The sequence below is a fragment of the Kockiozyma suomiensis genome (assembly GCF_038497685.1).
Source record: "Kockiozyma suomiensis strain NRRL Y-17356 unplaced genomic scaffold V2V93scaffold_10, whole genome shotgun sequence".
Lineage (NCBI taxonomy): Eukaryota > Fungi > Ascomycota > Lipomycetes > Lipomycetales > Lipomycetaceae > Kockiozyma > Kockiozyma suomiensis.
Window position 1 is genome coordinate 74,214 of NW_027117673.1, and position 26,096 is coordinate 100,309.

Below are 26,096 nucleotides of genomic sequence, written 5' to 3' on the forward strand. Positions count from 1 at the left end.
CCGAACCGATAAAAATAAAAAGCAAAGAGCAATATGTCCGGTAGTGGACTTGTAAAACAGATATAATACAATTATCCCCAACTCTATCCTTCTTTTCTTTCCTTGCTCTTACAGCTCAAAATTCCAAAAGCCATTCAAATATCATCCCAAAAAGTAAAATGAACTTCACAAATAGTGCAACGGAAGGGAAAAAAAGAAATAAGATCAAATAGACAGAGCAGGAACTGCTTTGGCGTGCTTGCGATCCTCTAATAACTGACTAACACTCTTCTGCACACCTAGGTCTCCCCTCATCCGCCGATACTGCCTCGTGCAACTATACGCGTTACGGTCGAAGTTTTGCGTCGGATTACAGTAGCATTTGCCTGATTCATGATATTCTTTCCTGGGTTCCGGACAGTGCGTGAATGGATGATGACGATATCCCACGTCGTAAAACCAGTGAATCTCCTCTTTGTCGAGGAGGAGCGATGCAGCGACGGAATGAACCGGCGCATCACCCCACCGCTCATAAAAAAAGCCACCGGACCGATCAAGAGCTTCGAATAATTCGGTATAAGCAGGCGACCTCCAGAAATCCATAGCGGCTATTTCAAAATTCGACCAGAAATGACAGAGATTGTAGCCGCCTTCCGTAATGTTACGCTTATCGTCGACAATGAACTCAAGTGCGTTGTTGGGGTGGATATATTCGGGGTGAGCAATAGAGAAATTTTGGACGGTCGGCCAGAGGGTTTCGATTGTTGATGCGAATTCTTTGAGACTAATCACAAAGCCATATTTCTTTTTATTTTCGCGCATGAATGTGAATGGGTCTGTACAAGTATTAGTGTTAGATCATTGTGAAAATTAATATAATGATAATAGAAGAATGCGCACCATAATCAATATCGCAGTAAAGTTGAGTATCAGGCTCGACACGCCAATAATAATCATATTTTTGCATCTCTTCCATACGATACATGAATCCTGAGAAGAATCTGCACATGTGTCGATAGCTTTCAGAGCCTCCATAAAGAATGTTTTTCGCAGCCATTTCCCGCATGCGTTCGCGCGCCTTTTGTCTGTCGACCCATTCAGGCATCGACCAAACTTCACGCGGGATTTGCGCATAGGTAGGTTCCCCAGAAACCAGATTTTTCGTCATTCGGATGAAATCTGCAGAGAAGGGCCGATCATTGAGGAAGAGCCATGGGTAGTGGTAATTTTTATTGAAACGATCTTCGACGTAGCGGATCGAGGTGCGGGCGTTATGCACTTCCGAGTTTCGGACGAGCATTACAAAAGTTGCATTTTCGCGCCTGATTTCAATATTGTTGTCCACCAAGACTTGCCCGCCAGACGACGACGAGGAAAAAGAATCTGCGGGAGTGACGTCAGATACGGTCTGCGGTATGTTCTTTCCGGAAGGCGCGGCATCAGCATCAGTAGCACCAGAGTCTGTGTAAAGAGAGCTATCAGAGATGCCAATTGAAGAAGTTACTCGGTCGAGGTAGGCATGGTCGACGATCTCAATGCGGTGCAACGCGTGGAGGATGGCAGCGAGGGCGAAGATGAGGCAAAAGACGATGAAAAAGGCGGAAAGGCATCTAGGCACCTTGCGCGGTGCGAGGATGCGCATTCTGCGGAGGGATACCAAGAAGAATGGCGAGAGGAATGAAAGGAGAGGATGAGGAGGAGGAGGATTTGGTGGTGGAAGGTGGGCAGAGAGTAGAGTGTGGTATTTATTGCTGCTTGGGGAAGGCGAGAGGATTGGACACACGAAACAAGGTTTGACGTATGAACTTGCAGCCTTTTTTCATACAGAGAATGAGAGATTTAATTTGAATCAGTAATAGAGCAGAATATGGGCTGCTATCATTACTAATTGCGAAAAATAATTGCGTTGATGATAAGGTGCCACGATAACAGAATCTACATGATTAAACAATAACCACAGAGTACCGCGATAGCAACTTAGAATATCAAATAAGCACATCAAACGAAAAAACTGCTTAGCTACAAGAACCGACCGATATACTAAGATGCCGCAAAAAAAGGAGGAACACTGCCGAGGACGCGTCAGCCTGCAACGAAAAACTGGCTTCGGCGGATCCAGGCACAAATTTGATAAAACCCTTATTTGCTTTTTCTGCTGGGCCCTTATTGTTCGACCTACTGCTGTTTGCTATTATTATGCTAGCTACGCAAAATAATGACAATTTTGCCAGTATATCAGCAATGTATCTGGCAATTATTTGTAAAATAGTGACGAAACTCATTCAAATCACGGTGATCGTCCATCGCCTTGTCTCGTCTTTTTTCAGACTGATCGACCGCACGTGTGCGCTCTTGCTAATCAACTTTATTAGTAATATCACGTGCGTTCTTAGTAACGAAAGTGAATGACGTAGTTCTGCCTAATCCGGCACAGATTAGCCTTCTAGCATTTCGGTGCGTTTTTAGATACTTGATTCTAGAAGACTCTCGTAAAACCACACGAACCTTTCCTGTTTACTAGCTTAATCATTATATCATGCGACTCGTGGCTATCTTTCTATCCTCATCTCTTGAACTTACTCCAATCCGATAACTTCCTCTATTGCGATTGACAGGTATATTTTTCCTTCTTTTTACAAGCTCTATAAATGGCTGCATCCCAATACGACGACGACGAAGAAAACGAGGTTCGTGAAGCAGACATAGCTAACCAATCAGCCATGGCATTTTGCTCCGACTTTCTTCTCATTCTCCTCACTGTCTTCTGTAAGTTTCTATTCTTTCGTAGTAGAAATCAAGCAAAATGTATTAACACTTGTGACAGTTCCTCCCGCCGGTGTCTTTATAATAGGCGGCTGCTCAGTCGACCTCCTTATCAACATCGCCCTCACTGCTCTCGGCTATATTCCCGGCCATATACATGCATTTTACCTCGAGTATGTTTACATGAAACGCCGCGATTCGGGATTCATTGACGACCCTGCTCCTGGTGTATACTCTGACACGATAAATACTGGTGGTCGTAATGGATACGGTGCCGTCATTGTCGAAGAAAGAATATATACTACCGCTTAATCGTATCTCCTCTCGCGTTAACTTATGTATCAAAATTGATCGCTACCGAGATTGAAGAGAGAGAGAATTAGAAGTGATAGTCACAGTATTATAGTAGATCAGTTGTTATTTTTATAATTAAGATATTTGTGTGGGATTATAGTGAGGTTAAACTATATATATATTATGTGTGCTGGGTTGGTGGAGTTTGGTGGATGTGTTTTCTGGTGGATGTGTTTTCAATACACAGATTACTTAAATCACTTTTCATAGAAATCAATTCCTTTATTTATATTACAGCCCGCTTCAAATCTTTAACTTGTCTGCAAATAACTTCTCAACAGCAGCAATAGCTTCGTCAACTTTAGAAACCTTACTGCCAACACCTTGCACAGTGGGATCCTTACCTCCAGCTTTACCACCAACAACCTCAGCAACAACTTTTCCAACTTCTAATGCACTCAATCCTGCTTCTTTGTCAACGTATCCACCATGCGCGACCTTGGCATCGTCCTCCTCTACCGATGTTGCCGCAAACAAGTATACGGATTTTCCTGGCTGACTCTTGCGCACGTATGCCATAGCCTCGGTGATCGCCTTTGCATTGGCACCAATCTCCGGCACAGCAGCCACAAGGAACTTCTTGCTCTCACCATTTTCTCCAGAGAAATACTCAGTGACGAGATCAACAGCGCGTTTCGCCTCGGCTTTCTGTCGCGCCTTCGTCTCATCCGTAACTTTCTTAAGAATACTAGCATATCGCTCCTTGAGCTCAGATTTCTTAGTCACAGCAATTGACAAGTTATTAAGCGCCGGTCCAATCGTCTTGGCTTCGGCCTCCTTCGCGACTCCTGAAGCCATCTTCTCAAGTGCATCAAGCCTTGCCGACCATTCCTTGGCAACTCTCTGCACCTCGTATGCCTCACTACCAGTCACGGCAACAATTCGTCGTGTACCCTTCGCCACAGCCGATTCCTCAACAATAATCATCTCCTTAATATCCCCGGTTGACTTAACGTGCGTACCACCACAAAATTCAATAGAGTATCCCAGCCACTTCTCGCTGCTGGGATCAGCAAGTAACTCGTCAACAGGCACACCGACAGAAACAACTCGCACAGGATCAGGATATGTCTCGCCAAAGACTGCGCGCACACCATCGATCTCCCTCGCGAGCTTCAAAGGCACATCTTTGGCATAAACAGTCAGATTACGCCTGATTTCTTGCGTCGCAATATTCTCAGTCTCGCTAACCTGCGCCATTGTCATCGCACTACGATGGGAGAAGTCAAATCGTAAACGGTCTGGCGCAACAAGCGAACCCTTCTGGTCAACGCCGTCTCCGAGCGTCGCTCGCAGCGCAAAATTAAGTACGTGCGTGCCTGTGTGGTTGTTGCGAATCGGCCATCGTCGCAACTCGTCGTACTCGGCGCTGACTTTCTCGCCCACTTTCAGCGCACCGTAGGATAAGTATCCGGTGTGAAGCACGTATCCACCATACTGCTGCACGTTCTCAACCTTAAACTCAGACTGCCCATCGACAGTGATCCGGCCGGTGTCAAATGTCTGTCCACCTTGCTCAGCATAAAAGTTTGTCTTGTCAAGTAGAATTCCAAGGCGCGCGTCATCGGCAAGAGACGCTGTTGAATCGACGAACGCCTCGCCCGTGAAAATAGCAGCAATCTCCGCACCTTCGACTTCGCCACGATTATGCTTGTAATGGTCATCGGTCTTCGGAATTCCTTTACTCTCGAGCGCAGCAATATCGTGCACGCTCAGAGTAACTCTCTCCTTATCGTCACTACCCTTCTTTCCACCTTTACTCTTCTCCTTCGACTCAGCCTGTGCGGCAGCAACTTCCTCTTCGTCGATCGTAAACCCATTTTCTTCCGCCATCAATCGAGTCAAATCAACTGGAAATCCGTACGTGTCATAAAGTCGCCACACGCCAACACCATTGATCCGGCTTGATCCCTGCTCGCGCGCCTGCTTCATCATCTTTTGGAAAAGCTCTTCACCTTTAGTCAGAGCCTGTCTGAAGGACAGTTCTTCCTCGTCTAGAATCTCCTGCACATCCTTAATTCGGCTCTCGAGCTCAGGGAAGATATCACGCATCTGCTCAATCAAAGTAGGCGCAAGTCGCGAGAAAAAATTACCGATATCAGTGTGGAACTTGTCGCGCACAAATCGCGCTCCACGACGCAAAATTCGACGTAAAACATATCCACGACCCTCAGAGTTCGGCACTCCACCGTCTGAAAGCGCAAAAGTGAGAGTACGCACGTGGTCGGCGACAACGCGGTAGGCGGTGTCGATACCATCAACGTCTTCGTCGCCAAATTTTCCGGTATACGGGTGTGCACCTGTGAGTTCCTGAATCTTTTCAAAGAGAGGAGTAAAGACGTCGGTGTCATAGTTTGAGAGCTTGTCTTGCAAAACCGAGACTAGTCGTTCGAAACCCATACCGGTGTCGACGTGCTTGTTGGGCAGCGATCGTAACGAGCCGTCGGCCTCGCGGTTGAACTGGATGAAAACGTTGTTCCACACTTCCAGCACATTCGGATCGTCCATGTTAACTAGATGCGCGGCATTACGGCCTCCGATTCGGTCGTAGTGGACTTCAGAGCAAGGACCACATGGACCCTGGTCACCCATCTCCCAGAAGTTATCTTTCAAGGAGCCAGGAAGGATATGGTCTTCCGGCATCCCAATATCAGTCCAGATTTGTTTAGTCTCAAGATCAGGCTCGAGACCAGATTTTTCGTCACCACCAAAGTAGGTTGCATAGAGGCGATTTGGGTCGATTCCATAGACCTCAGTTAAAAGCTCCCATGACCAGGCAATGGCCTCCTTTTTGAAGTAGTCGCCAAACGACCAGTTGCCTTTGATTTTTGTTAGACGTTTATCTTTGTGTCACAAGAGTGAGGAAGAGACCTACCAAGCATTTCGAAAAAAGTGTGGTGATAGCTCTGCAGGATAAATTAGAAACAGTCATGTCTTATCGGGAACAAATTACATACGTCCTTGCCGACGTCCTCAAGATCTAGATATCATGTTAGTTTTAAATTTCTCAAAAAGACGACACTGTGAAATCTTACCATTGTGCTTGCCTCCGGCGCGAATACACTATAGAAGTAAAGTTTTTAGTCTCAAATATCTCTCAAAACGGACTCTCATACTCTCGAAAATAACATACCTTTTGAGAGTTTGTTGCACGTTTAAGCTTGGCAAAATCCGAAGATGGATCGACTTTTCCGAGGAAGATAGCCTTGTACTGATTCATGCGTATAACAAATGTCAATATCATCCACTTTCACTCCCGATAAAAAGAACAAGAATAGCACATATCTGCATTGGCAAAAAGTAGAGTCGGATCATCGTAGGGAATTACTGAAGAAGAAGGGACGAAGGTGTGTCCGCGCTTTTCGGTGAAGTAGTTTAAAAAAGTCTGGCGGACCTGTGGCGAGGTGTGTTAGGTTGTTTATACTGGTGCCTGGCGGCCAAAGAAGAATGTTACCTTTTGGGCAGGCCATTCTTCCGGAGAAAGAACCATCTTGTCGAGAGCGATAGAAGAGGAAGTGAAAGCACGCAAAGAAGACCGAAATCTGGATGAAAAGAAGGAGTTAAAAACCAGGTTTTTTTCTTTATCTGCAGAGCCGAGTGGTCACGATCAGTGCAAGTAACTTGCCAATTGAAATGAACCACAATTTAATCAGATACAATTGCGATAGAAATACATACAAAACAGACAAAGAGTGTTTCTGGTAGGCGACGGTGAGCATTCAAGAAACAAGAAAAGGCGGCAAGAGTAGATTATAAGAAGGCTTTCATTAGCGCCGCAAACTGAGGAAGACTCACCGCTTAGCTACGTCTAGCCACATACTCTTTTATTTTTATTCTTTCTTTTAATAATATCATATTTGAAGTTGTTTACTGATCTGTGGACGATTTTTATTTCTTATAGCAATATATGAAATAACCAAAATGCCCTCCAGTATTTCATCTCTACGATGAGTCATTTATGAATAATCACGTGTAGATCTAATATCAGTCCGGGTAACTTCGGTTTAGGGTGACTGCAAACAGAAACTCGTATTCATTCTCTTTATTCTTCCCAGTTCGACAACGCGTCTCCATGTTTAAACTCCCAAGCAGCTTAGCTCTCAGCTTTAATAGTATGTGCTTCTTCTTCTGTTAAAACATGTTGATTGAGGAGGCTTTGCTAGTGAATCGCTCGAAGCCGTCTTCTGATAGGAAGCGGCCGCGGTCGCCGAATGACTCGTCGGGGGCCGGCGGAGGGCGTCTGGGGAAGACAAAGAGGCGGCTACTTGACTCTTTTACAAAGCTCACAATTGGTATGTCTCTTAGTTTACTGACTTAGTTTGCTTGAGTATTTGCTAATTTACTATAGACAACCAACGCGGCTCTGTATACTCGCCTTCTCCGCCGGCTGGGAAACAGCACGAGCCTATCCTACGCTATGACTACTGGGACATGAACAAGCCGTCGACTGCCTCAAATTCTACAGATGATCTGGCTGATCGAATGGACACTTCGAACGCAAACACGGTTTTTATCAACTCGTTGTCGACTCCCTCCTCGTCTGAAGATGAAGACGGGTTGGATTTTCATGAAGGTGGAAGGTACGTGCTTGCGCCGGATGTCGAACGGAAAATCAGGCAATTGCCCTATGCATTTCTACGCAAGCGAGCCGCGGAAGAGGGCATAGCAGGTGGCGTACCTGCGCCGATATATATAAAAGAACGAGAAACGGGTATGGTGCTGTACAAGCCTAAGGAGCAAGTCATTGCCGAAAGCATTGCGCGCCATGTAGATACAAAGGCCAGTCGCCGGTCGCGAAGGAGACAACTCGCAGATAATGAGGAGCTAGCAGATTGGGGCGACGACGAGCGCGAGGATCTGACTGAAGCTGATAAAGATGAGGACGAGATGGACATAGATTAATCAGAATAATATGTAAATTTGTAGTTTCTTTTTTTTTTTTTTACTGGTTTGAATGATATCGGGGAGTATTACTAGGCGTATTTATAAGATGGCGTTTAAATATGTTTGATAACATATAATGTTTCAATTTAAATTTTCTCTTTATTGACTTTTTAATCGAGAATGCGACCAAAAACTCCTCATAAAAAAATAACAATAAAAGCACGTCGGCTCATTCCATAATGCACTTACTAATGCAGTCCTAATTCAATTCCTCCTTCACTGACTTCTAATTCACAGCTCTCACATGTGTCTTCATTTATTTTTCATCACACCCGTCGGCTCGTCTCATGCAAAGCAGACGCTGGCCGAGTCCCCGAAGGAGGATACAGCTCATGCTCAGGCTCAGCTGTTGCCCTCTCATACTCTTCTGCAGTGGATGCACGAGCAGCTATATCAGCTTGATGGGAAGAGTAATCAGTAAACATAGGCGAAGACGACGAGTCAATCTCGTGGTGATCCGCAAACGGACCCTGAGATGCGTTGTGCTCGTTATTGCCTGAAGATCCGGCGTCGCTTAGTGGAGCCCCGTATGTTGGCACGACATCTTTTCCATCGGCACTGGGAGGGACGTAGAGTGGCGGAGCTGGATAACGAGGATCGTATGCAGGTGGCGGCGGAGCGACGTGGTTCTGAGTTGCAAATGTAGTCATTGCGTAGGATGGATAACTGTGGTACTCTTCGCGGTACTGTAACTGCTCTGCCGCGCGGGCAGCTTGCGTTTGGTGATAGCGCATTCGGTTTTGCACCATCCACTGAAGTTTAATTCATGTTAGCAAAGGAGGTGAGAATCACAAAGCAAGCTGGAGAGTGTACGCTGTGGTAACGAAGAGGCTCTTTGCCTTTCCAGAGTCTATGGCGAGCGTGGGCATACGAAACGAAGAGAATAGCTATAATTCCGAATATTATTGCGCCAAAAATACTAACGCAATCGTGTTAATATAGCGCATAGATGTAATTGAAAAATAAAGATAAATATACTTACGCCCATTTTGTTTGCCAATATGATGAGTAGTATTCCCTATAGTCAGACAACTCAGTTACGACATCTCTCGCATGCCAGATTCACTAGTGGAAACATACCCAAGTAGCTGTCGCACCTCCAATGACGATGACCGGTGCGTAGGATTAAAAAGATACATATCTGCAGTACTTATGCCGGAGAAGATGGACACAGACTTGAGTCAGGAATAGACCAAGAAGTGCTAAGCCAGTTTAGAAAGGACAGCAAACTTACGCTGGCATCCGGAGGAGTTCGATAACTGCGCGACAGTCAACAACTGAAATGCTACTATCTGCACAGCAATTTGTTACAAGTATATAATAAACCTCTTGGAGGGAAGACGATCGTGTCAATATCTAGCTTCGTTGGAGGTGGCTTGGCTGGATGTAGCGACGCCGCTTAATTTCAAACCCTATCAACTAGCGAGGCCACTTTGTATCTAGAGTGCTCTTTTTAGATTTTATCAATATCATTTTGTTTAGAATTACAACGAATATCTGAATAGATTTTGTTTTGAGCAATACCATCATTCATTGGTTGTATTGAGTTTATTGTCACGCCTATTTTAGTCATAGACATCTCTCGTTGTCACCTCATTTGACCTCAGTTCATCAGGCCTCAGTTATGTCTGCTAAACTGCATGACAGACACTAGTTCTTATCGCCAACCACCAGCAACAGCTCTTTCTGCAAGAAATTGTGGTTACGTTATCATATCTCTGATGATAACTTTTGCTTCAACATTTGAGTCAACTGCTAAATATTATATCAGTTATAGAATGACATGATGACAAAAGACCGCTTCTGATATTACTCGGTATGTCTGTTTTCAAGCTGTAGTCTTAGTGTGCAGTGAATCAAAAGAGTATTGTACTCTCATGATGCGAGTCCTGTAGCAAAGCAGTTATTGACATTCACGTAGATTTGCAGGCTACTGCCAGATGTTGACTTAAAAATAGCTCAACCCTCAATAACCTACGCATAGGTCATGAGCAATGTAAATCTGACTAGATGCATACAACAGCGTTTCTTTGACGATGTAGCCAGACGATGAACCAAAGTTTAAGTCTTGTGTGAAGAGGTATTGACTAATAATTACTAGCGATACTAGCTAAATGCAACATATATATATATGATTTATCTGCGCTGTATGCACTCAATGTGATTAATAGAGCATATGACTTATGACTTATAAAGCATATGACTTATAGAGCATATGGCTTATAGAGCAATGTGGTCTGACAATGAGGAATGCCAAACGCAACACAGATTGTTTATGAACTCTCGATGGCGAGTCAGAAAGAAGACCAGCAGCATATCATAGAAAGAACAGAAGAGGGTTTCGGAACAAAATTAGTGGCATCTCAAGAATGAGAAGAACGTCAAAGTCCGCGGAGAACCATGAATTCTCCGACAGCTCGAGACCTGATCGAGACCAAGCAGAACCCGAGCAGCCGGCGACGATGCAGGGCTTTTAGACAAAGACGCATCCGCGGATCTGACAAAGAAAAGCCAAAATTATCAGATCCTTTCAGAATAAGGACGCGAGGCATGCTCGCGCCTGTGCTGGCTGGGCTCGGGAACGCGTCGGAATGCAGCCGCATCATTGTCACGTCGGTCTACGTGTACGGTCTGTAAGGCTTTGTGCAGCTGCTCTGCGATTCTTTCAAAAGGCAAAGAGTTTGTTTTAGCAGTTCCGACATAAAGAGCTGAACGATTTTTCTATAAGAGAAAGAGAGAAAGCGCGTCAAGAACCAGCAGCAAACGCGTGAGAGGCGCGTCGGACGCGCGTGAGCCGGTCAGTGCGGCGCGTTCTCGGCTGTGATTGGCCCAAGTCTGGCAAATTTGTCAAAGGCCGCGGGTCTCGTTCGCAAACAACCGCGTCTACTTAAATTCGCTCTCTCCCCGTCTCGCATTGTTTAGCTTCATCTTCCACTACAAGTTTCTCTCTTCTTTCTCTTCTACTCTTCCACTCTTCCTGCTACTTGTCTTGCTACAGAATGGCCCCTACTGAAGTTACACCCTCCACAAAAGTGCGTCGCTTTGCTGACTGATCGTCGCCGCTCCCATACTGACTTCTTATCTTCTCAGACCGCGGCCGTCCTCTCAGATCTCTCCATCGATTCGGCAAAAAAGGATCTCACCTCCAAGTTTACTGAAATTAAGGAGTCTTCGCCGTCGCCGACCTCTGACTCCGCTGAGATTGATGACTCTTTTGCTCTCGTGCTCAAGGAGCGTGCGGCCCTCAAGGCCCTTGAGGCCAAGGAGCCCCTTCTCGTCGAGAACAAGAACCGATTTGTTCTTTTCCCAATTAAGTACCATGAAATCTGGCAGATGTACAAGAAGGCTGAGGCCTCTTTCTGGGTTTCGGAGGAGATCGACCTTGGAAAGGACATGCACGACTGGGAGAACCGGTTGAACGATGACGAGCGTTTCTTCATCTCGCATGTTCTCGCATTCTTTGCTGCCTCTGATGGTATCGTCAACGAGAACCTTGTTGAGCGTTTCTCTAATGAAGTTCAGATCCCTGAGGCTCGTTGCTTCTACGGCTTCCAGATCATGATTGAGAACATTCATTCTGAGACGTACTCTCTTCTCATTGATACCTACATCAAGGACGCCGCCGAGCGTGCCTACCTCTTTGGCGCTATCGAGACAATCCCTTGCATCAAGAAGAAGGCCGACTGGGCTCTTCGCTGGATTGCCGATAAGGACTCCATTTTTGCCGAGCGCCTTATTGCTTTTGCCGCCGTCGAGGGTATCTTCTTCTCTGGCTCATTTGCCTCCATCTTCTGGCTCAAGAAGCGTGGTCTCATGCCTGGTTTGACTTTCTCCAATGAACTCATTTCGCGTGATGAGGGTCTTCACACCGACTTTGCCTGTGTTCTATTTGCGCACTTGCAGAACCGCTCTTCAAAGAGTACAGTCGAGAAAATCATCACCGAGGCCGTCGTTATCGAGCAAGAGTTCCTTACCGAGGCTCTTCCCTGCGCTTTACTTGGCATGAACGCTGATCTTATGAAGCAGTACATTGAGTTTGTTGCCGACCGTCTGCTTGTTGCTCTCGGAAACAAGAAGGTCTACAATGCCAGCAACCCATTTGACTTTATGGAGAACATTTCTCTGGCTGGAAAGACCAATTTCTTTGAGAAGCGTGTTTCTGATTACCAAAAGGCTGGTGTTATGGCTGGAACCAACAAGACCGAGAAAGCCGATACCTTCAATTTTGATGAGGAATTCTAAATCCTCTGTCTGCTTTATGTGCTTGGGTTTTCAGGAACGGATCACTGTATTATTAAATTTATATAACCGGGTGGTGTTACTCTTTTGTGTTTTTTGTCTGTTATATTAATGGGTTTTTACAATTTATTATTCGTGTTTTGCTCTTTGCAGAAGCTGAGAGTATTGTATACTAGTGCTTGGTTGTTGCATTTGTCGAAAAATTTTACTATCTCATCTCTTTATCTCCTCTCTTTCATCCTTTAGATAGAAAATAGAAAAAAAAACAATCCTGCCAGTGCTGTTTTGTAGTTTATCAATGTAATGCGTAAGTATGATGAAAAGTAGTCTGGCTCTCTGGGATTGGGATGCGACGGATGAAAGTGTGAATACAATGTCTACTATTTGGATGTGCAGCTTTACGTGTTTTCGTCTGGGCTGTATATAAGTTTTATGAGATCTGTAAATTTTATTCTCATAAAGTTTCATATTAATAGCAGTAGAGTAGTTATTGTGCAGTTTTATCATTCGCAGTTAATCATCTTCTCAGCAACAGATATTCTATCTCCGGTAGATGTTTATGATCACTGCTTGAAATACATAACACGACTTCTTTACACCCATCCAGCATGATCTATCAATACCCTTCACTAGAGTCGCAGATGCCATGTGTCGTGTAGGTCATATTGAAAAAAAAAAAAAAAAAAAAAGATGGAAGACAAAGAATAGCTTATGTTGAAAGTGGCAGCCAGTACACAAGGAGATACCCGGAACTCCAGGCGTTGTCCGAATGCTTATTTTGGATACTAATTTTACGGCATTCTATTAGGTGGCTGTGGTACTATTATTTCCAATATAACTCTGGGCTAGGGCTGTCCTACCGCAGTAGGCAGTTCAAGACCAGGATTGGAGCTCTTTCAGATATCACTATCAGTTATCGCAACATTTGGCGTCCAGCATGCGCTGCCTTGCTCTGATTCTATTACTCTAAGAGCTTGTTCTAAAGAGCAATCTCAGCTGATTATACAGCTGATTATCGATTGAGTTCGGGTCGTACTCTAAAATGGCCTCGACGTCCGACTTTCTACTCCAGAGCCCGCCCTTGCGGCCCTTTGATCTACGGTTTCATACTCGCCATGAGTCGCCAGCTTTTTCGCTTCGCTCGTCGTCTCCGTCTGGATCCGTAGGTCAGTCCTCGCGGATGTCGTCAGTGTCAATAAACTTTGATGACGTCTTTGATGCGTTGCCTTCGGATGATCAGAATAGGTTACCATGGGACGTCGTTCGCTGGACAAAACTGCGGAAACTGTCGTCGCAAGTGTATTCAGAGTCCGGAAAGAAACAGTTTGGTGCAGCCACTTGTGTGGCCGTTGCTAGCACAGTTGCCGTCGGTACTGCTAAAGGATTGGTTTTGATTTTCGATTACAATCAAAACTTACTTTGTGCACTTGGATCTAATGTTAATCGTACGAGCAATCTCATTTTCTAAATGCTAATCGAGTAATATTCTGTTCTAACGCTTGCTTGTTTTGTTATTTCAGTTTCTGCGGCTGGTGCAGTCACCTCTGTTGCCTTTTCACACGACCACACATATATCGCCTCTGGCCACGAGCACGGCCATATCTACGCTTGGCACATCAAACGTCCTCTCGCCGCGCGCGTCCACATTTTGCCTTTCGATCCCTTGCGCCCCGACAATGGTCGACGAGATGGCCATGTCCAGGACGCAAAGATTTTACATCTTGGGTTTATGGGCAAGCGGCATTCGGTCCTCGTATCGGCTGACGATAAAGGGATGGCATTCCTGCATGTTTCGACTCAACAATTTGTCGGTAAACAGATTCGTACTTCGAGATTGGTTGGTAGGTATCCATCGGTAGGCACGAGGAGCGAGGCCATCGATCAGAGTCAACGGCAAAAAAAGGCTACTTCGGTTCTAGCGTTTGCTTCAATGCCACTAGGTTCCTCACCGCATCCGCTCGAGTCGCGAGGGTTAGTAGCGCTGATGACTCCTCATATTCTTGTTTTGATATCAACAAGCCCATCACCTCAGACTCAATTCAAAATCGCAAGACCAAAAACGGTGTCAGACACAATGGGACTCAGTGGGAGTATGGATTGGTTTCCAGCCGTATCGGCAAGACCGATTGGCAAGAGCAGCAGTAAAGGACGCAATAAGCAGCCCGTTGCGACTAACGGGATTCATCCATCAAATCCAAGATTGGCATATTGCTGGTCGAATGTTGTCACGATTCTTGAGGTTTCGGTACATAGCGGGGACAAATCACAGAGTAGTGATACTAGTAGCATAAAAGAAGGAGTACAGAGTTCGAATGAGAGTACGAGTGTTACCAGTACGATATCGCATAATATGGAGTTTTCACCGGTGAAGAAGTATGTGGCAGATGAAGCCATTGTTGCATTGCGATGGTTAAATTCACAGGTGCGATCAATTTTCTTTTTTTCGCGGTATGCAACACACTCACCTTTGTATAGATTTTGGTTTTAGTCACAATCACTCAGCGACTATTGATTCTGAATGAGGTCACTATGCATGTAACAGACACCGTTGATTTAGTACCGCGTCAAATCATGCATCACGATTATTTCTCTGCACAGCTCAATGAGCTTGTTATTAGGGGTGGTCAAGGTGGTGATCATTATGCCACTATTCCAGACGCCTTTTTTAACAGTTTTAAAACATTCAAAGGCAGGATATTTCTTCTGGTCAGTTCATTCAAATATTATTGGTGTGGGTGATTTGTGTAATGTGCTAATTATTTGACAGGGATCGTATGAGTTTGCAGTTGGCCATCTTTCCAGTTGGGCAGAGCGATTGGATTCATTAATTGAGTCTGAAAAGTTTGCCGAAGGAATTCGTCTATCTACGAAATACTATAATGGCGAAGCGGATCAAGTCACGATCGGGCTTCCTGAAGATGAGGCAGCACGACACGCTGCAGTCTATGACCGTTTAGTTGAGAGCGTACTTACTGCTTTACGGTATGTTTTGACGAATAGCGGGAGCAGCACGCCTACTACATCTGAGGCGCTAAAAGACGAAGACACAAGTGAAGAAGAACAACAACAGCAAGCTGACGCACAGTATCGGCAGATTGCGAATATTGCCGAGGCAAGTTTCGAAGCTTTGTACGCGGCTGATGCGCTTGATGTGTTGTTTGATTCCGTGTACGAATATTTCGAAAGTGCGAATTTACGCGGTGTTTACTTTGAAACTCTGGAAAACTATATTTTGATGGAGCGAATTTCTGTGCTACCTCCGACGATCGTCAAGGAGATGATTAATATATATGCTTCACTTGCACTGAATGATCGATTAGAGGAAATCATTTGTCATCTTGATACTCGGTCTTTAGATATCGACCAGGTTACCGTGCTATGCCGTTCTTATGAATTATACGATGCTTTGATATACGTCTGGAACCAGGCCCTAGCAGATTACATTTCTCCGATGGTGGATTTCATCGCGCTGATTAGACGGTATAATGAAGCTGTTCTGCAAGTTTCATCCGAAAACGAGGAACAAGATGTGGCGCCAGCGAGCGAGACTGACGAAGTCACTAGTCTTGAAAATAAGCCGGATAAACTCGAGATGCTGCGCAAGAATATTGCAAAAGCATATTCCTATCTGTCTTATATCTTTACGGGTAGAGTCTATCCAACAGGCCAATACATTGATAATGTGGACGCTGAAGACGCGAAAGCTTCGCTTTATTACTTTTTGTTTTTGGGCTCGACCATAACCTGGCCGCGAGAGCATGGAAGCGAGATCCTGGTCAGTGACGTCGACGATGAGAAGAAGAATACGACTGCATTTGCATATCTGAGAATGTTGCTGAAATTTGATGCACCGGCGTTTGTTGCGGTCATGAATGAAGCTTTTGAAGATACATTTTTGAATCATGATGAAGATGATTATTATGACGAGGAAGATGAGAAGCATCGAATTGACTTACCCGATGATATCATTTTCGGACGCGCATTGACAAGACAATATATCGTTAATATCTTGCTTGAGATTCTTTCAGGTGCAGAGTTCAGTGCAAAAGAGACTATTTACCTGGATATGTTTATTGCGCGAACGACGGCAAAGTACCCGCAGTTTATTAAGCTGTCGGATTCAATGTTGAAAGAAGTCATGTTCCGACTTTGCGCACCGCCGTCGCAGGAGATTGCCGATGACTGCCAATTAAGTGTCGAGTATTTGCTTTCAGGGTATACGCCTGACGATGATGTGGATGAGCTAGTCAGAGTATTTGTCAAAGTTCGGTATTATCGGGTGCTGCGGTGGTTATTCCGTATCACGAAGCAGTATGGTAGGCTCGTGTCAGTCTTTTTCGAGGATTCTGAGCATCATGATGCGAGTGATGAAGTATTTGACACGATCGAATCGTGTCTCAACTCCAGATCCGAATTAGATGCCGAACAGCGCACAGAAGTTCGCGCCGCTATTGCAGCAAATTACGCAAATTTAGTACGGACTGACGCCGTGCGCGCGAGTGAGGTTATCGAGCGATACATGCCGGAATTACATGGACAGTTGTATGACAAACTTCAAGATCGACGGGATTTGATGTTTAAGTATCTAAAGGCACTATTTGCTCCTGATTTAAGGGCAGTCAGGGATGGTGCGCCGTTGGCTCATCGCAGGAATCGGGCAAAGTGGAATACATTACAAGCGCGCGAAACGTATATTAGTTTACTCTGTGAGTTTGACAAGGGTAAAGTCATAAAGTTTCTGAGATATCTGCAAAAAGGGGATGTGCGGTTGTCTAAAGTGTTGTCTGCACTTGAGGCGGCAGGAGTAATTGATGGTGAGATTTTCTTGCTTAGAAGTGAAGGGCAATATGGTGAGAGTATCCGACGATTAATCTCGCATTTGAATCTCTTGAAAAGCAATATTCTGGCTTTGTACCCTGATGTTGCTAGAGGACGTAGCAAGAGTCGTGGCCGAAGTCAATGGGTGCATGTTGATGAAAAGAAACTTGCTGAAGTTGAACGAGCGTTGCAGCATTATGTCGTTCTCGGAACGCGACTTTGCACCGAGCGCGCAAAGAAGCCTGCGTCTACGAATGCGAGTAATGCTTCGGCAAAGTTATCAGAGACAGAGGAGATTTGGCTCGATTTGATTGACGCTGTTGTGGCCTTGACGAGGGATGTGTCGAGCGAGTTATTCCCCGATATCTCTGTATTTGAAAAAATGAGTCACTCGTCATCGTATGATTCGGCGACAAAAACGATTTTGTTTTTACGCAGGTTAGTTCAGGATGTGTTTTCGGCATTGCTGGCCGCGACTTCAGCGGCATCAGCAAGGGGTATCTCGGGAATGTTGAACGGAGCGAGTACCTCTGCTCACGCCAACACTTCGTTCCTGCGAATTCTCGAGGCTTTTTTGGCGCGGACGGCAGCAGCCTCTCCTTCAGTTGTCGATCTACGTAACGTTCTCGCGAATATCTTTGAAGCATATATATACGAGCGACAACTACTCTCTCTTACCAACCGATTACTGTCGAAAGATTTAATGGTGCACGTGTCTAGTGTGTATGAAATGCGACAGGAAGGATGGCGGGTTAGTAGTTCTAGCTGCGAGGTTTGCGGAAAACGATGCTGGGGAGCAAGTGCTGTTGAAAATGAGACTGTGTTTGAAGCATGGGATCGGAAGATTACTGATGCGCGACAGAAGCGACAAGTGAGGTTTCGAATTCCTGCGACTGTCGTCGGCGCCGCAGATGAAAGTGACACCGAAGACGAGGAGCGACGCGGACGAAGCGGTCGCTCGGGAAGTGGCTCCAGACACCAACATTCACAAGATCATCATCAGCACGGACAGAATAGTTTGTCAACGTCGTTGTCGAAGAGCGCCGAGCAGCAGCAAGGAGGTCGTTGGCATCATCATGTCGGAGGCGGGATTGTCGATGGTGGTGGTGAATTTGCCCAAGATAGCAATGACGCTAGACCAGCAAAGACGATCCTAATTCGTGCGGGTGATGCTGCGTCGGTTGATTCTCCTGCCACGGCATTAGGTGCCGATGGACTAGAATTTGGAGATATCAGATCACCGCCGGTTTTCAATTCCTTGACTTCAAGTGCCTCCAAAACAGAGATTGATTCATTGGTGATGTTCAAATGTAAACATTTATATCACAAGAAATGTTTGGAGAAGTTGCTAGAATTGAACAAGAAAAAGGGAGGCAATGGAGAAACTGGGTGGATGGCGCCTAGAAAAGTAGGTGAGGGTTACCGATGTATTATCTGTCATTGATGATGTTTTTTTGTTTCATTATATATATATTGTTGTCCAAAGTCTTGGAATACGGTTTTTATATCGGAGTAACGCATTTATAAAATACAAATTTAGGAGAATATATCTACGTATTTTCTATCCTAATCTACTGCTAACGTGTTTAAAGAGTAGAAGATATTAGTTTAAATTTTTAAGTTCTGTTTCAGTTTTTGTTTTAAATATGACACTGACAGATTTTGTGAAACTCGTTGAGATATTTCCTGAATTGGCGGTGAAGTCATAGAAGAACGTTACGTGTATCTATTAATCTCGTTTCAATCACTTGCCGAAGGAAAAAGAAAGAAAAAAAGGTGTCCAGATAGATACTAATCAAAGAACTTTATCTATTTTCTTTTCCTGTAAAAGCGGATGCAGGCTGCTAATCAGTAATAAAGCGATAAAACAAGGTCTTGTTGGTGCAAGTAATTATTATAAGCAATACTAAGAAAATTCATTATATTTACACTTTCTCCAAATGTATAAGAAAAAAAACCGATATATAAAGGCTACTATTTCTAATGATACTATACAAATAAAGGAGCGCAACGCGGTAATAACAACAGTAACAATATATATATATATCTATATATATAGATAGATAAAATAAAAATAAAAATAAAACCAAATTAAACTCCAAGCCAGACTTCGCAGACACACCGGGTGAAATAATCGTAAAAAGATATAAAAAGCTAATAAAGAGAGAAAACAGGAGCGTCATATATATATATACAAAGAGACAACCACTCTCCACCATCCTCTTCCCTTTTTTGTCATATCCAATTCACTTCATTGTACTTGTGAAGAGAATGAGAACTAGTAGAATTCATAATGAATGAAAGAAAAGTGAGGGAATTTTCTGTTTTGCGTCATAAGGGTAGTTTTTTTGAAGGAATGAAGAGAGGAATGTGTCCAGGCAAGGCCTCCGCGCCGCACGTGGTACGTTTTGTTAAACGACGTGATAGCCAGAAAGAGTCAAGAGAGGAAAGAAAAATGAAGAAAGAAAAAATTAATCCTTCTTGCGACCGAACAGACCACGCTTCTTTTTCTTGTCCTTTTTATTGTCAGGAATCGGGGCGTCGTAGGTGGGATCGCCGGCACCAGAAGATCCGAGCTGGATGGGTGTGCGAGTAGAAGGCGTTGCGGGGGTTTGGGAAATAGGGGTTCCATATTCGTCATAGACTATTCCCTGAGGGTGCGAGTCGTCGATAGGGGCTGAGCCGTAAGGGGACTGCGAGGAAATGGGGTTGTGACGGCCTTCCCAGGGAAGTCTGTCGCGAAAGATTTGCTCTTTCACTGAGGACGCAAGTTAGTGAGCTGCGCGTGTGAGCACGAGTAAAGGGAAAAAAAATGACTTACATCTCTTATCGCCGGTGGCAGCGTATTCGAAACCGCGGATAGTGTCGAGGGGTCTCTCCGAGCGGTGACGAGTGGGATTCGAAAGGTCAGGGTCCTCGATGAGGTTTCCAAACATGTCTCGGACATGGAGTTCGGGAGAAACAGTGGTAGCGCCCTGGTGATTGGAGATCTGGAAAGGCTGCTCTTCAGTCATTGCAGTGAGAATTGGGTCTGCAATGTTTCCGGTGCGCTGTTTCATGCGGTCGCGCTCTTCGGGGGTGATTTTCATTTCATCATCGCGGCGGGTGGATGAGCGGCGGAGGAAGCTCGGCATTGAGAATAGAAGAGAGAGTAAAAGAGAGCTGAAGAGGATAGGAGAGTGTGTACAAGAGAAAGAGAGTATACAATGAGAAGAGAGTATACAAAAGGGTAGAAGAGAAAGGTAGAAGAGAAAAGAGAGATATGAGAGTAGGAAGAGAAAGAGGAAAAGCAAAGAGTATGCGGAGAAAACGGAAAGAGAGAAAGCCGACGCAAAAACCTTGTTTGGAGGCCACGCGTCGCGAGCTTTCACTTTTATGCTGGCCCAGCCGCAGCTGGCTAATAATAGTCTTCGGCGTAGGAGTAATTGGGAGGAGCAATTAATATGGTATTATTATTACTATTATTGTTATAGTAGAAGACGACTACATTCGGCTGGTTTATTGCCGATAATGCGCAAATGAAGAGGCAACAGCATTCATTCCAGTCTCGGCACTAGTATTTAGTTAGTGTCACAGCGCCAGTGACGTATTATTACCGCTTCTAGTAATTATTGTTGGTTGCTGCTGTTTACTGCGAAATTAGATTGAAATAAAATCGACAAGAATAGAAATATAATAAAATGAATTCAGAATTCTCTTTGCTTTCTTTTACAGCGACTATGCTCTTTTGCTTTGCGCGGCCCGGCTCATCGCGTATCCGAATTCTCTTCTAAATCCCCCACACTTTTTGACACTGTATACCCAATCTCTAGACTTTAAGCAATGTCTTCTACTCAATAGTTTCGCTTTATCCTCGCTTTTCTCCGGCCGGCTCTTAACGACCTTGCACAGCCTCGCGACGGTGCTGCTGCAGGCTCGGCGCATTCAAGGGCTAGGGCTTGGGAACAATAGCCTGTTTCCTTGGCCTACCACTCTTGCTTTACCACCTCCTTCTCCTCAGGCTGCCTTAGCTTCTCCCTGAATTTTCCTTTTCTCGTATCTTTTCGTCGTAGCTCAGTGGCTTTGCTCGGTGAGCATGGATCCGCACGGTGAGCAGCAGCCTATGCCAGCCCAGCCATCGCTGCTCTCCCGCTCTGCCTCCGCCGTCGACCAGCAACCTGATCCGCCTCCCCAGCTCGAGTCGGCTCCTCCCCTCCCCTCTGTCTCTTCGCTGCCTCTGCCGGGGACTCGTCGCCGCAATAGAGGCTTTTCGCTCCGTACTCAGCTTTTTAATCGCCAGATTGAAAATACAATTCCCTCGCCTATAGAGCTCAGAGACACGTCCTTCGCTCTAAGTCAGCCGCTCCCTCCTTCTGTCGAGTCCGAAACTTATGATCCTCCGGAATACTCGCCCTCTAGCCCTCGCCGCGCGAATGCAATCCAAACGGATATTTCAGCTGAAGCTAGTGTGCCCGCAGTAAATGACGGCCATGGCTCGAAGCACGATAGTTACGCTTCAAAGATCTACCCGCTCAACTCGACGGCCGCCTCTGCTCGTCTCGCTCACTACTCTGCACGCATCAATCGTCCCTCGTTTTATGAAAAATTTCGTGGCACCGCTATCGACAGGTTCTATAAACGTATATCGGACTTTGTCATGCAGAGAAATCAGATCCCGCCGTCAGAAAATGGTCGCTGTATTCCTCTTCGTCTTGAGCGTACGCGTACGCTGATTGACGAGCGTACATCAAAACCCTACATCAACAACATGATCGTCTCGTCCATATACAACCGATATAATGCATTTCCTTTGCTATTATTTGCGCAGTTTTCCAAATTAGCCAATGTGTATGTCTACAGCTAATTCCCTTTTTGGTTTTTGTAATATTAATACGCTCTAGGTATTTCCTCGTTGTCTCGATCCTGCAGATGGTGCCAAACTTCTCTACCACCGGTACCTATAACTCATTTATAACATTCATGTTCTTTACCTTAGTCAGTATGGCTCGCGAAGGCTTTGATGATTGGCAACGTCATCGTCAAGACGCATCTGAAAACAGTAAGGAGGCTTTTGTTGCGCGGCTTGACTTCGATCAAGATGGAAATCGAGCCATTGTCTGGCAGTCTGTCAAATGGCTAGACATTAAAGTTGGTGACATTGTCAAGCTCGAGCGTAATGACTGGGTGCCATGTGATTTAGTCGTCTTGCACGCGAACGGAATGGGCGACATTGCCTATGTCGAGACTGCCGCCCTTGACGGCGAAACCAATCTTAAATCAAAGATTGCACTTCCTCAGCTGGCAGAGATGTGTGCCTCGGACGAGCTCATTGCTGAGCCGGATATGACTGCAGACATCGTTGTTGAAGACCCAAACACGGACTTATACAATTTTAAAGGCAACGTCACCGTCAATGGCACAATGTACTCTCTTACGAGCGACAATATCGTTTACCGTGGATGCATCTTGCGAAACACACCGCGTGCAATCGGTGTCGCTGTCTTCACTGGACAGGAGACGAAAATTAGAATGAATGCGATTCAGGCTCCACGTGTAAAAGCTCCAAGACTCCAGTATCGCATCAATCGAATCATCATCTTTATGGTCTTTTTTGTAGCATTCATCTCTACATTTTGCACTGTGATGGAACGCAAATGGGTTAATAGAAACAGCACTATGCCATGGTATCTGCCGTCAGACGATATTAAGCTTGTCAATCTTGTCTTTGGTTTTATAATCATGTTCAACACTCTGATTCCCCTCTCTCTATATGTCTCTATGGAAATTGTCAAAATCGGGCAGAGGATAATGATTGCCTGGGACGTCGACATGTACTATGAGCCTACAAACACAAAATGTGACCCACATACGTCGTCAATCAATGAAGAACTGGGCCAGATCTCCTATGTTTTCTCTGACAAGACGGGAACGCTGACAGACAACGTCATGGTCTTTCGCAAGATCTCGGTTGCAGGTCATGCCTGGCTGCATGACCTCGATGTTCAACAAGATCTCCTTGACAAGGAACTCGAGAGTGCGCCAAAAATTGAGGATCCACTGCAGCCACTTGAACGTTCAAGCTCTCTACTCCCTTCGGCATTCAGAAAGGTGGCGACTATGGAATCGCAATTGTCAAAGAAGCAATCATTCTTGGCAACGTCTGGTAGTAAGCGCTGGCATTCGTCTGCTTATGCACCGTCATCGCACCAAAATGATTCCCAGGCACATTCGCTTACTCGGTCGACTGCTGAGTTGCTACAATATTTCCAGCTAAAGCCGAACAGCCCTTTTTCTCGCCGAGCGAAGTTCTTCCTGATGGCAATCGCTCTCTGTCATACTTGTGTTCCCGACCGGGCGGAAGACGATGCGCAGCCAGATGCCACTGTCGTTGATCAAGCAGACTCTGACATTATTTACCAGGCTTCGTCGCCAGACGAGCTTGCCTTGGTACGTGCTGCTCGCGATCTTGGCTTTGTTGTTGTTGATCGTCAATTCAAGACCGTCACCGTGCGCACATATCCCTCTGGGTTTGACAACACGGCAGCTGTCGAAACTTATGAGATCCTTCAAACTGTAGAGTTTTCCTCGACGCGCAAGCGCATGTCTATTGTACTCAAATTTCCCGATGGAAGGATCTGTCTATTCTGCAAAGGCGCAGACACGATCATCTTTGAGCGTCTGTCGTCAGCCAAGTTAGCTGCCAAGAAGCAGGTCGAGGTGCAGCGTAAAGCTACAATACGACGACAGAAGGAAGCGTCGCGTGCAATTTCTGTGCGTGAAAGTACAGATTATCAGCGGCGAGAGTCGGGAGGGTTAGTTTCTCCACGACAGAGTCTTACTCGGCCTAGTATGAATCTGCGAAACAAGGAGGTTTTGAACGAATTTTTAGTGAGCAATGCAAACCCAGAAGCCATTATTGGCGATCTTCCAAGACCGTCGGTTGAGGTGCCTACTTCGCCTTTACTTGCGCATGCTAGTTCGTCGATTGCCGATGCTTTTGGCTCGACTAGCCCGGTAGTTGCGGATTCGGTGGTAGCTGAAAACACGGCCTTGACGAATGCTTTGCTCCAAACTCTGGTTGATGAGAGTATTGTGCTTGATAATGAAGCCGTGTTTGAAAAGACCATGAACCACATCGATGAATTTGCTACCGAGGGACTGCGAACACTTGTATATGCGCATAGATTTCTGAGCGATGAGGAGTATCGTAATTGGGAAAAGATCTATATCGATGCGACTACGAGCCTTGAGAATCGCACTGAGAAGATCGAGGCTGCGGGTGAGCTAGTTGAGACCGAATTAGAGTTGACTGGTGCTACTGCGATTGAAGATAAGCTGCAAGCAGGTGTTCCTGAAGCGATTGACAAGTTGCGACGCGCAGGTATAAAGCTGTGGATGCTTACTGGAGACAAGCGCGAGACGGCAATCAGTATTGGTCATTCGTGTCGACTGATTCATGATTATTCTACGGTTCTTGTGTTGCAATCAGATGACCGCGAGATGGTTAGTAAGATGGCGTCACTTGTGCTCGAGCTCGAGCTGGGCAATGTGGCTCATTGTGTTGTTGTCATTGATGGCGCAACTCTAGCATATATTGAAAAAGACATGACTCTGATGTCACTTTTCATTGATTTAGGAGTCAAAGCCGACTCGGTTATTTGCTGCCGAGCATCGCCGTCGCAAAAGGCTCTTCTTGTGTCGGCAATCAGATCGCGAGTTAGTGATGCTGTCACTCTAGCTATTGGTGATGGTGCCAATGATATTGCAATGATTCAGGCTGCTGATGTGGGTATTGGTATTGCTGGCAAGGAAGGATTACAAGCCGCGCGATCGTCCGATTTCTCGGTTGGCCAATTTAGATTTTTGCTGAAATTGCTACTTGTGCATGGTCGCTGGAATTATGTCGTATGTTTTCGCATTCTAATTGACTTCTTTTTTGTGAAGAATTGAGACTAACATGATGTAACAGCGTCTGAGTAAATATGTTCTGGCAACATTTTACAAGGAGTTTTTCTTCTATCTTACGCAAGCTATGTTTCAGCGGTTTGCCATGTATTCTGGTATTTCACTTTACGAGTCTGTGTCGTTGACTATGTACAACACACTCTTTACCTCGCTTCCGGTCATTTGCCTGGGTATCTTTTTGCAAGATCTGAGTCCAGAGACATTGATTGCAGTGCCTGAGCTGTATTCAACCTCTCGACTAAACGAGCATTTTAATTTGAAGATTTTCGTTGCATGGATGGCGGTCGCGAGTTCACAAGCTGTGCTGGTGACATTCACAATGATTCACGTCTACGCGCTCATGTATCCGCTTGACAGCGGACTTTATCCACCAGGGACTCTTAATTTTGCGGCTATTATTGCTGCGATTGCGATCAAGCTGAATTTTGTGGAGATGCACAATCGGAGTATACTCTGTCTTGCGTCGATTACGATTTCAGTCGGTGGATGGTTTCTGTGGACGGTGCTTTTGTCGCTCGTTTACCCGTTTAAGATTTCACTGTACGTAGTCAAGGATGCATTCGTCCATCGTTTTGGAAGAGATCTTTCATGGTGGGCGACATTTTTGCTGTGTGCTGGAATTCCTGTTGTATTTGATATGGCGCTAGTAGTATTACGTTCGGCCATCAGTCAATCCGACACCGACGTATTTCAGCAAATCGAACAAGATAGCGAGCTTCGAGCGCGATTAGAGCAAGACTGCGAGCTTGAGCTTGGGCAAAGCTGGAAAGCCGATAAGCGACGACGCAAGGTTGAGCGGCAGCGCGCAGTGTTTGAGGCAGATAAGTTGGCGGAAGAACTTGAAGTGCAGGAGATGCTTAGGTTGCGTGGGATCGGGAGTAAGCGGGCGTCGGTTATATCATCAGCGTTTCAGGCTGGCGAGGCGAGTGCGTCTGTGAGTCCGTTTGTAGACGAGTCGCCTAGGCAGCACCGTCGGAATGTTAGTTCGTCGAGCGGAAATTGGAATGGAAAAACAAAGAAGAGTAACGTGAGATTTAGCTCAGATATATGATAGG

The 26,096-nt window shown here is 45.4% G+C and overlaps 10 protein-coding genes across 10 annotated transcripts; 5 read left to right on the top strand and 5 right to left on the bottom strand.

The window, feature by feature from the left end:
• Positions 1 to 99: 99 nt before the first annotated feature.
• V2V93DRAFT_35052 (nucleotide-diphospho-sugar transferase) lies at positions 100 to 1,807 on the bottom strand. Its single transcript, XM_066907968.1, has 2 exons — positions 880 to 1,807; positions 100 to 815 (listed from the first exon to the last, which is right to left on the bottom strand). Exons 1-2 carry the CDS (start codon positions 1,619 to 1,621, stop codon positions 205 to 207), a joined length of 1,353 nt encoding a protein of 450 aa, XP_066764604.1. The 5' UTR covers positions 1,622 to 1,807; the 3' UTR covers positions 100 to 204.
• A 679-nt stretch (positions 1,808 to 2,486) lies between these two features.
• V2V93DRAFT_372297 (uncharacterized protein) lies at positions 2,487 to 3,335 on the top strand. The gene is made up of 3 exons (XM_066910707.1): positions 2,487 to 2,594; positions 2,698 to 2,745; positions 2,804 to 3,335. The coding sequence occupies exons 2-3, from the start codon at positions 2,700 to 2,702 to the stop codon at positions 3,052 to 3,054; spliced, it is 297 nt and encodes a 98-aa protein (XP_066764605.1). The 5' UTR covers positions 2,487 to 2,594; positions 2,698 to 2,699; the 3' UTR covers positions 3,055 to 3,335.
• V2V93DRAFT_372301 (tRNA synthetases class II (A)-domain-containing protein) lies at positions 3,295 to 6,991 on the bottom strand. The gene is made up of 7 exons (XM_066910708.1): positions 6,551 to 6,991; positions 6,382 to 6,490; positions 6,230 to 6,318; positions 6,132 to 6,159; positions 6,054 to 6,076; positions 5,972 to 6,002; positions 3,295 to 5,915 (listed from the first exon to the last, which is right to left on the bottom strand). The coding sequence occupies exons 1-7, from the start codon at positions 6,584 to 6,586 to the stop codon at positions 3,340 to 3,342; spliced, it is 2,892 nt and encodes a 963-aa protein (XP_066764606.1). The 5' UTR covers positions 6,587 to 6,991; the 3' UTR covers positions 3,295 to 3,339.
• Positions 6,992 to 7,159: 168 nt separating this feature from the next.
• Positions 7,160 to 8,167, top strand: V2V93DRAFT_372304 (uncharacterized protein). Its single transcript, XM_066910709.1, has 2 exons — positions 7,160 to 7,388; positions 7,445 to 8,167. The coding sequence occupies exons 1-2, from the start codon at positions 7,235 to 7,237 to the stop codon at positions 7,996 to 7,998; spliced, it is 708 nt and encodes a 235-aa protein (XP_066764607.1). The 5' UTR covers positions 7,160 to 7,234; the 3' UTR covers positions 7,999 to 8,167.
• Positions 8,120 to 8,959, bottom strand: V2V93DRAFT_372306 (uncharacterized protein). The gene has a single exon (XM_066910710.1). The coding sequence runs from the start codon at positions 8,787 to 8,789 to the stop codon at positions 8,307 to 8,309; it is 483 nt and encodes a 160-aa protein (XP_066764608.1). The 5' UTR covers positions 8,790 to 8,959; the 3' UTR covers positions 8,120 to 8,306.
• Positions 8,960 to 10,968: 2,009 nt separating this feature from the next.
• Positions 10,969 to 12,556, top strand: V2V93DRAFT_372313 (ribonucleotide reductase). The gene is made up of 2 exons (XM_066910711.1): positions 10,969 to 11,072; positions 11,131 to 12,556. The coding sequence occupies exons 1-2, from the start codon at positions 11,040 to 11,042 to the stop codon at positions 12,280 to 12,282; spliced, it is 1,185 nt and encodes a 394-aa protein (XP_066764609.1). The 5' UTR covers positions 10,969 to 11,039; the 3' UTR covers positions 12,283 to 12,556.
• Positions 12,557 to 13,181: 625 nt separating this feature from the next.
• Positions 13,182 to 18,872, top strand: V2V93DRAFT_372316 (Golgi CORVET complex core vacuolar protein 8-domain-containing protein). The gene is made up of 4 exons (XM_066910712.1): positions 13,182 to 13,724; positions 13,800 to 14,701; positions 14,755 to 14,985; positions 15,047 to 18,872. Exons 1-4 carry the CDS (start codon positions 13,322 to 13,324, stop codon positions 18,539 to 18,541), a joined length of 5,031 nt encoding a protein of 1,676 aa, XP_066764610.1. The 5' UTR covers positions 13,182 to 13,321; the 3' UTR covers positions 18,542 to 18,872.
• Positions 18,873 to 18,977: 105 nt separating this feature from the next.
• On the bottom strand, positions 18,978 to 19,442 carry V2V93DRAFT_35582 (uncharacterized protein). Its single transcript, XM_066907993.1, has one exon. The coding sequence runs from the start codon at positions 19,314 to 19,316 to the stop codon at positions 19,023 to 19,025; it is 294 nt and encodes a 97-aa protein (XP_066764611.1). The 5' UTR covers positions 19,317 to 19,442; the 3' UTR covers positions 18,978 to 19,022.
• A 126-nt stretch (positions 19,443 to 19,568) lies between these two features.
• V2V93DRAFT_391893 (uncharacterized protein) lies at positions 19,569 to 20,231 on the bottom strand (the record flags this gene model as incomplete). The annotated part of the gene is made up of 2 exons (XM_066912453.1): positions 19,569 to 19,855; positions 19,919 to 20,231. The coding sequence occupies 2 exons, from the start codon at positions 20,229 to 20,231 to the stop codon at positions 19,569 to 19,571; spliced, it is 600 nt and encodes a 199-aa protein (XP_066764612.1).
• Positions 20,232 to 21,199: 968 nt separating this feature from the next.
• V2V93DRAFT_326366 (uncharacterized protein) lies at positions 21,200 to 26,092 on the top strand (the record flags this gene model as incomplete). The annotated part of the gene is made up of 3 exons (XM_066907526.1): positions 21,200 to 21,924; positions 21,978 to 24,981; positions 25,046 to 26,092. The coding sequence occupies 3 exons, from the start codon at positions 21,200 to 21,202 to the stop codon at positions 26,090 to 26,092; spliced, it is 4,776 nt and encodes a 1,591-aa protein (XP_066764613.1).
• Between the last annotated feature and the right edge of the window lie 4 nt (positions 26,093 to 26,096).